Source organism: Otolemur garnettii, unplaced genomic scaffold, assembly GCF_000181295.1.
Source record: "Otolemur garnettii isolate 467f Iridium unplaced genomic scaffold, OtoGar3 scaffold00030, whole genome shotgun sequence".
Classification (NCBI taxonomy): Eukaryota; Metazoa; Chordata; class Mammalia; order Primates; family Galagidae; genus Otolemur; species Otolemur garnettii.
The window spans coordinates 8603429-8612908 of record NW_003852425.1 but is presented as its reverse complement, the minus strand read 5'-3'; the positions used below and the strand labels follow the sequence as shown (position 1 = coordinate 8612908).

At 46.4% G+C, this 9480-nt stretch overlaps 1 protein-coding gene across 1 annotated transcript; it reads left to right on the top strand.

The window, feature by feature from the left end:
- The first annotated feature begins 3709 nt into the window (after positions 1-3709).
- Positions 3710-9038, top strand: TSLP (thymic stromal lymphopoietin). The gene is made up of 5 exons (XM_023512699.1): positions 3710-3805; positions 4669-4857; positions 5750-5794; positions 6405-6539; positions 8390-9038. Exons 1-5 carry the CDS (start codon positions 3710-3712, stop codon positions 8549-8551), a joined length of 627 nt encoding a protein of 208 aa, XP_023368467.1. The 3' UTR covers positions 8552-9038.
- The last annotated feature ends 442 nt before the right edge of the window (positions 9039-9480 follow it).

Below are 9480 nucleotides of genomic sequence, written 5' to 3'. Positions count from 1 at the left end.
TGCCAGCCATTTTTCTTGGCAACTTGAATCTACTTTTCAAAACCAAATTGAGTTTTGCATGAGGTCTAGCTTACTTTAAATATTTAGGACAGTTCAAACAAAAGGAGGAAAGAAGTAAATTTTAAAAGAGGGAGGGAAAATAAGGGAATAAAAGAAAGAAGAAAAACTATTATTAAAATGAAAAATAAAAATATTAAGGAAATGAATGGCACATGTTTTTAGTGAGGGCAGGAGAGAAGAGAGCTATAGCAAGCTTGTCTCCCATCTCCTGGGTGAGACTATTGCCTAAGGTCCCTGAGTAATCACACAGTACGACAAATGACCTCACTTCTATTTTCTACCATATGGAAAACACACCATTCTTGGCCTAACCTAGGATTTCCCAAACTTACACACCTAGATACTATTCATGCCTTCAGCAATTGAACAAAAGTAAACAAAAAAACAAGAATATTTTCAACCCATCAAGAGTTTTCAGAAAGATGCCCTGGCCTGAATGGTTGCCCCAGTAGATTCCAGAAAGATGGAAGCAAAGGGCCAGAAAAAAGAATTCTTGATAGGTCCTTTCAGAAGAAAATAATTTGCTTCCTAACAATGATTTTCATAGATGATTAATATGCTTCAATCAATTGAGGATTCATTGCCTATTACATGTAGTACATAAAACTGAGCCGGACTATGGTTATGGTGATGACCACTGGCCTAAGAAAACTCAGCTTCCCTAATGATTTGTATGCGGTAGAGGTTGTCATAGTCTACTTTTGCTGTGGCTGATCGGAAGCTTAGAATTCACCATTGAGCTCACACGTCCTAATTGTTCCTAATAATGCTTTTCTACAGGTTTCCCCACACCTGATCCTGACCTCCTCCATTCTTTTTCTTTCTTTCTTTCTTTTTTTTCTGTAGAGATAGAGTCTCACTTTGTTGCCCTCTGTAGAGTGCCATGGCATAACACTGCTCACAGCAACCTCCAACTCCTGGGCTTAGGCAATTCTCTTGACTCAGCCTCGTGAGTAGCTGGGAGGTGCTACTGGGACCACAGGTGCTCACCACAACACCCGGCTATTTTTTTGTTGCAGTTCGATTGGGGCTGGGCTTGAACCTGCCACCCTCAGTATATGGGGCCTGCGCCCTACCCACTGAGCCACAGGTGCCACCCTCCTCTGTTGTTTAGTTCCAGTCTTCTATTTGTCTGTTTTTTACCTTTTGGCACCAATGCATTTATTTCAAATCACTTCAAATACTTTTGAAAAAAGTAGATAGTAAACAAATTATTATAAAACTTTACTTACCTTTAAAGAACTCACAATCTTATAAAAAGATATGATTAAAAACACTGTTGAAGGCTCGGCACCTGTGGCTCAGGTGGCTAAGGTGCCAGCCACAGACACCTAAGGTGGCGGGTTCGAATCCAGCCCAGGCCTGCCAAACAACAATGACCGCTGCAAAAACAACAACAACAACAAAAAGCCAGGCATTGTGGCAGGAGCCTGTGGTCCCAGCTACTTGGGAGGCTGAGGCAGGAGACTTGCTTGAGCCCAGGAGTTGGAGGTTGCTGTGAGCTGCGATGCCATAGCACTCTACCCAGGGGGACAGCTTGAGGCTCTATCTCAAAAAATAAAGAAATAAAAATTTTTAAAAAACACTGTTGAAATATTACATAATCTGCAGAAGCCATAAAAGGGAAGCCCAAAATAAATATGTATTAAAGTCATATCCAGATAGGAGACCACTTTTGGAGATGTCGAATAAAATGAACATTGAATGGCACAAGAATCCAGCCCCTGAGGAGGGTGTGAAATTACAAAAAAGAAAGCTCAGGGCGTGATTACGTGCGGATACTGCTTGGCAGAAGCCTAGGAGCATGAAGGGGGAAGACTGGAAATACAGCTTGGATCCATGAAGGAGTGATAATTGTAAATCTCCGAACAACTTCAAATCTATAAAAAGTTTGTGAGCAGAAAAATAACATAATCGAGGTGATCTAAGAGGTCACATCATTGCAGATAAACTGAGGGTCATAGGGACCAATTTGTAGAAATGTGTTTAACAAAGAGATACCTTCTGGGGTTTCCAGGATGGCTGAGAAGACGCCCTGCCTGCCTGGCTTTTGTTTTACAAACACAGGCAAACACCATAAACAAAATGTTTTGGGGGGGGGCAAAGAAAGGAAGACATCCTGGTTACATCTTCAGAAGGATGCAAGAGAAAGTTCAGCTGCCGCCTTCTGCCATCCCTGCCACCATCAGCAATCACGAGATGTAGCTGAAGGTTCCTGTGGGGATTCACACCCCTGGCCAGCCGCTAGAGGGAAAGGCGTGTGAGGTGAGGGAGACAGGCGCAGCCACTATGCCACTGCCTTTATGCCTTGGGGCTATCCCAACCCGGTGACGAAATCTGGTTCTGTAGCTCCTGTCTGCCTATCCAACATCCAGCTGCTAACCAGAATCATCTCTGGATGTCACAACAAATGAATCAGGCTCTGGCACATTTCCACAAAATCCTGAGAAGCTGGTGATGGGGGGGGGGGGCTTCTTTTTCAAAGAATGACATCATGACCTAAGTCCAACATTTGGACAGTTCCAGAAAGGCCCATCTTCGAAGCTGGCAGTGAATCAGAGGCTTTCTGACACTTCTGTTATCACCATAACCTTTATTTCCAGACTTAACATCAGTGAACTGGGGCCAGCTGTACTGGTTGGTATAGCTGTTGAATGCCTTTTATGAAGAAGAAAAAAAAAAAAGTTTACCTTTGGCGCGAGTTTGCCCCTGACACTGTTTTCCCCGCAATCATAGCCATTCCCTGCTCTCGTTCCCAGGCTCCGCATGGCCTGTGACATTTGCTAGGACTCACGTGGGGAGCGCAGCTCCGTGGGCTCCCGCTGACGATTCCCAGGAACTTCCCTGAGGACCAGGGCCATGCAGGCTCTGGCACGCAAGGGGAGGGGGGTGAAGGGGGAGGCAGAGAGGATCTGGGCGTCAGGAGGGCCCGGGGCGGCCTTGGCCAACCTCGGCGAGGAGTGAGATTTAACCCAACAGCCCAGTCGGTGTTGGGCCCCTCTCTTTTCACCCTTCTATTGGCGCTGCTGCTGGCGCTTTGGAAGGCCGGCAGTCATCCTCTCTGGAGCCCTTCCTGCCTCACTCGGCTGCGCTTAAGCTTTTTCTCCACTAACAGGGGTTTGCGAGTGCAAATCTGAGCCCATCAAACTTTCCACTTCTTAGGTCTCTAAACGCAGTGCCCAAGTTCAGACTTAAGCGACCGAAGTAGTCCAGGCTGCGCCGCGCGGGGCTGAGCGCAGAGGAGGCAGCGCGCACCAAAGGCCGGAGCGTGCGCCGCCTCCGGACAGCCGCGCTCCGGCAGCCGCGCGCCTGACAGCATCTTCTCCGCGCGCGCCCCGGGCGCACCAAGCCAAGCCGTCCGGCCCAGCTTCTCCTGCCGCGTAGTCAGTGCTACCCTGGCCCTAAGAATGGGGCTGTAAGGCGGCAAGGCTCTTGCCTCTGTGGTTTTAAACGTTCGTGACATCTACCAGAACGTGCTATAGTTGGTCTCTGCTCCTAAGGTGCCCGGGTCACCAACCGTAGGGCTTTCCCTGAAATTGATACGGGAGCATGGGGAAGCAGAAGTTTTGAGCACGAGGCCCATCAGAACTTTCCCCGTTTATGTCAAGCTCTTATCATTCCTGCCCCAAAGATCTGGTCATGATTGCACATGTCACGTTTTCGCACTGTCCAAGCCGCAGGCTTCACCTGCCCTCCAAAGCATCCCGTAAGTAAGCACATGGGTTCCTCAGTAGCCCCGGAGGAGGTAAAGCCCCAGTCAAAAGTGGTAAAAGAAATGCTCAGAGGTGTGGGGGATGCACAGACAGAGGTCCCGAGTCCTGAGAGAGCTTCTGGTTTCAGAAGGTGTTCTTCCCAAAGACAAAGGGTTGGTGTGGTAACCGCCCTGGAGCAGAAAGAAGCGCCATCCATGTCTTAAAGCACTTTCTTTTTTTTTTTTTTTTTTTTTTGAGACAGAGCCTCAAGCTGTCCCCCTGGGTAGAGTGCCGTGGCTCTACAGCTCACAGCAACCTCCAACTCCTGGGCTCAAGCGAGTCTCCTGCCTCCGCCTCCCAAGTAGCTGGGACCACAGGCGCCCGCCACAACGCCCGGCTATTTTTTGGTTGCAGCCGTCATTGTTGTTTGGCGGGTCCGGGCTGGGGATTCGAACCCACCACCTTAGGTGTACGTGGCTGGCGCCTTAGCCCGGTGAGCTATAGGCGCCGAGCCTTAAAGCACTTTCAATCACATGTCTAGGGCGAGGGCAAAGGGGGAAAGGAAAGGTGAGGGAAATTCCTGATGATTTTACAAATGTTAAAATTCCATAGATTTGGCCAGTCCTGTTTTTTTCTCTTTCACTAATTCAGAATTCTATAAAGGAAGAGGATGACATGGAAGAAACTCATTGGCCTACGAGAAAAGGACCCGTAGGCGTTTAGGTGTTATATATGTGAAGCCAGAAGCTCTGGAGCATCAGGGAGACTCCAACTTCAGGCAACAGCATGGGTGAATATGGCCTCCTGTGTCCTGGGAGGGGAAAGCTGGGCTGGTGCCTGGGCCCTGGCCCCTGGGCTTGCCTTGCAGACGAGGACATAGTTCAGCCTTGGTGGGAAGAGTTTAGTGTGAGATTAGGGTGGAATTGGGTTTCCAAATACATTCTCTGATGCCTTACTATTTGCTCTGTCAGTTTTTTACAGGAAGATCTTCATTTTGCAACTGGCAGGGCTGGTGCTAACTTATGACTTCACTAACTGTGACTTTGAGAAGATTAGAGAGAAAAGTGAGATTATTTGTAGGAAACTGGACCACTATATGAACAAGGTAAGTGGAGAAATTTTTTAAAACAAATGTATTCTTATCAGAGGGTAGGCACACATGTACTTGAACTACATTTTAACTTTCTAGAAAAGACAAATAATTTGGGGGAAAAATCATGGCCCATAATTTTAACGAAAATTTTTACAAGTGATATTCAAACATATTTGGCATCTAAAATGATAGCTAGAAATCCGTATGTTCTAACTGTGCAATGGTGATTGAGGAGTGTCAAAAGGTAACATGTCACCAGGGTGTCTACCCTTTGCTAAACTGCTGCTTTCACTGTGAAGGAAAAAGACAAGGGGGACAAGGGCTTGAGAAAGAAGGAATAAGAAGGAAGAATTCTTAAGAGCCAAGCCGTAGGGAGTGTGGACAGCTCAGGGGAGAAGCTAGCTCTGCTTCAGGTCTTCCTAGAGTTCCAGATGCTTCAGGTTGCTACTCCAGGATGTGGCCTAGTTTGGGTTTCTTAATATACAGGAGAAATCGTTTTCCTGAGTATTCTAATTTCTAGATAGAGTTTGTGCACGAATGTCTACAAGGTACACGTGGGCACTCAAAGAATGACACTGTTGCCCTCAGCCTAATGCTGTGCGCAGATGTCCCTGCTGGGGGCGGGGGGGAGGGGCGGGGAGAAGGGGAGGCTCCGTCTGAGACACTCTGATGTTCAATTTCAAACCCTAGTCAGCACCATAAGAAGACTAAGCGTGTCTCTGCTTTGGCAAGGACATAGGAAACAGATACCTAAGCAGAAACTTCTTTCAGAGCATCTTTAAAGCCTGGGAGCAGGGGTTAGAGAGTAATCTTCCCCGCGGACTGAAGAGTCTTTGCTGTTCTTGATATATTTATTCTCTCTCTCTCTCTTCCTCGCTCTCGCTCTCTCTCTCTCTCTCTCTAGACCAAAACCACCCAGTTCAACAGCACTGTCTCCTGTAATAACAAGGTGAGTAAATGGTCAGTGCCGCTGGCTTTGCAGACAGTTGGAATCCTTTCTGAGGAGGGGGTACCCCGTGGTGCACAGAACCCCGGGCAAACGTCTGAGCTCTAAGGCGCCGCCAGCCCCTCTGGCGACATCTGGGCTACCAGAGCCGGGCTGCACACAGCTTGGGACGCCACTTTTGTTCCAGTTTAGAGGGAGGAGGTTTCTCTCTGGACCGAGCGGGATTCCGGGAGAGGCTGCCCGTCTTCCTCCCAGGAGGAAAGGCAAATCGGGAGCTGGGACCAGGGAAGCATGTCAGGGGCACCACCTGCCGGGTCCGGTGCCTCCGCGCTGGGCGCGGGCTTTTAGCGGCTCCTGGGCTGGAGACTGGGGCGGAGCAAAGGCGGTGACGGTCCTGTCGCGTCAAGCTCCCTCTGCTACTCTCGCCACGCCCCTCGGTCGCTTCTCGGTCCCTCACCTCCTCCGCGACCTCTTCTCTCTCGCGGAGACATCTTTGCTGCGTCTCGACCGGCTCCCTCGCCGCCCTTCGCACTCCGTGCACAGCAAGCCGCTCTATGATTTTTTCTTTATGGCGTTTTCTCCTTTTCTCATAAACTTTATCGCCGGTGAGCAGTCACATTGCCTCAGTGAAATCGACCGCATGACCTTCAGTCCCACTCCCGGCTGCACGTCCCTCTCCAAGGAAGTGTTTGCGCTGACGACCCGCGCCACCTTCGCCCTCGACTGCCCGGGCTACCCGGGGGGCCAGGTAAGCCCGACGCCGCGATGCTCGCGGCCACACCGTCCGGCTCACCTGTGCACAAGCCTTTCTGATTTTTATTCAGGTTTTATCTTTCGATCAGCCAGGTACAAATTGTAGGTTGTCAGTTAGTCTCACAGTGACACCTGGACTCAAAGTCGCCTATTTCTAAGATTCTGATTCTGTTGTAGCTGAATAATGGTTCTAAACCTTAGGTCGCATGACTGTTTAAAAATGCCATCTCGGAGGGTCCCAACCCAGACCTTCAAAAGCAAAAGCTCAGAGCGTGAGGCTCTCTTCAGAGTCCGTTCCGAAGCCAGAACACCACTGCTCGGGCTGGTCACTTATGCTTCTTTCCTAAAATGTCATGTTACGCATAACGTCTCTACCTTATGTTTGCTAAATGCCTGGATGGGAGCTATTGCTGTCTCTTTACATGATAGCCTTTTGCACATGGACTACGTGCAGTTGAAGGATTGTGTAACTTTAACTATGGAGGTGGTGTAGGGGAGAGTTAGGAGTAAGGAACTCTGGAGACTGCCTGACTCTGTATCCTAGCGCTAAAACTCCTAACTGCCTAGACTTGGATAGATTACTTACTTTGTAGTGCCTTGGCTTCATGGGCAAAGTAAGTAGCATATTAGTAGCAAAATCAGTAGGATGTTTACGAGAATTAAATGAGTCAATGCATGTAAAAGCATTTGGTACGATGGCTGGCAAACATCTAGTGCTTAGTATATGTTTATTTTATTGGCAAGAGAAGAGGAGACTTTATCATCAGGATGACAAGTTTAAGAAAGACAAAGCCAGGCAAGCGCAGATGTGTGTGATTGCTGTTTATTAATCAGGTGGACTTTATCAGTCTGCAATCTGAGTGTCTCAGTGGCCAAGACTGTCACACTTTAAGGGACGGGAATTGAAACCATAGGGCTAACCTGGCCTGAATTTGAGTTAGAAAGTCAATACAAGGTGGCGATTATGAGAAACTGGTCTGGCTCTAGGAGAACCTGGCAAATCCACAGATGGTCATGATGAAGTTCATTCATGGAAGAGGACCACAAAGGACAGATAGGCTAACCCAAGTTCTTGAACAGCATTTGAGAAAAGGGGAGTCTGGTAAAATTTATTTCAGTCGCCTCTCAGCCCCAAAGTGAAATCCAAACCCTATAATAATTATGATTTAGCAAACTGGAGACTGTAAAATTTTTGCTTACTAGCCCAGTGACTTGGTTAATCTAAATACTGTTTGTCAGGGAGGCCAAGTCTATCACTGCTCAAAGGTAATTCACGTAAAAGAATATCCCAGAATCCTCTGTTCAAATATATCTTCAGGTGTCTGCCAGACATGCGGGTGGTGAAGGGACAGGGAACAGAAGTACTTCGGGACCAAATAATAGAGTAGGTTTACTAAATTACGCCTATAAAGATGTGGAAGATAGGTCCTGCCCGTGAGGAACTTACGATCTTATCAGATCATGAAATCAGAATTCTATTCATTTATTTAGTCATTTAACAAATATCAAGTGTTTCCTGAGTATAAAACTTGGTACTCAGCCCTGCGGGGAATGCCCATGATGTAACTTAAGAACATGTGCCAGCCAAGTTAAATAACACACTGAGAATTTCCTGAAGAAAGATTTGAGCAACTAGCAGAGGCTTAGGGAAGGAGGTGGTGTTTGGCCTCAGGGCCAGGGTTAGGTGGTAGATCCCTAGAAAAACACACACTACCATATAGTAAGCAGGTGTTTTGGGAACACCCTGAGAGATGGAGTTAGATAAAGAAGGAAGGGGAACTGGCATTCAAGAGTCCCTAAAGATAGTGAAAATTAATTTTGACTATTGATTCTCCTATTCCACAGATAGATAACACCCAGGCAACGACAAAAGGAAAGAAAAGAGAAGTCACAACAAATAAATGCCTGGAACAAGTTTCTCAAATATCAAGATTGTGGCGTCGTTTCCGCCGAACTTTTCAGAAACAAAAGAAGCGTTCTTTGTTATGGTCGTATCTCACAGTGTGAAAAGAAATCGTTTTTATTAAGTAGATAGAACATTAACTCTAACTGTGATATTTAAAACACAACCAATAGTTATTTTTTAAATCCAGAAGAGTTTCTTAACTTATTTTTGTAAGCTTTCATTTTTTAATTTAAGTTTATACTGCAGGAGAAGTACTACCCCTCACATGTCTGGGAAACTTCTATGGTATTGATGACTGGCTCAGAAGTTTTAGTAGGACAGCACAAGAAATGTCATTACAGGTAGAAGAAATAGCTGCCTTTTAAATAGAGGTTTAGATGCTATCATTGAGTTCAACATTCTCTTCTTTGAAGGAAAAAGTTCTTCTTCTACTATAAAGAGACCTTTTAGGTTTCTTTCCTGGAATAAAGCTTATACAACTCCAGCTGAGAATTACTGCCAAGAGCCAGTCATCAATGTCATGGAAGTATGTTTGTTATAGCTACTCTATATATCATTTTCAACTTTATAAAATGTGTTTTTAATTTATTTTGTGAGCACTTTTGAAAATGTACATGTTCCTTTGTAATTGATACTATATATTTCTTAATAAAATAATTATCAAATTAGTTTCGTAAGAATGGTCTTTTAAGCTTAGTGGAAAATTTTCACACATACTTTTGTAAGGGACATCACTTTTCTTTAGGTTTATACTTCTGCTCATCCCTGGAGCCTTCTGATCACCCCCACCCCTCACCCCCGTACATTATATTTGTTGGGGCTGCCTATAGGAGAGACTACTCAGAGACAGGTAGCTTTGGGATGCAAGCCAATCATCCTTTTCTTAAATGATATCACTAGTGCTTCCTTCTTTCCATTGTTGAACTTGTATCCTACCTAGAAGAAACAAAGAAGTCAAAAGTGAACAGGGGATGTCAAATCCATTCTTGAACTCCTGCTGCCAGCCAGAGCCACAGGCACCCTCCCACTC

Coding starts and splice junctions, on each gene's coding strand:
- TSLP (XM_023512699.1), top strand. CDS start 3,710: ATGTCACGTTTTCGCACTGTCCAAGCCGCAGGCTTCACCTGCCCTCCA. Junction 5,795..6,404: donor CTGTCTCCTGTAATAACAAG/GTGAGTAAATGG, acceptor GCCGGTGAGCAG/TCACATTGCCTCAGTGAAAT. Junction 6,540..8,389: donor CGGGCTACCCGGGGGGCCAG/GTAAGCCCGACG, acceptor CCTATTCCACAG/ATAGATAACACCCAGGCAAC.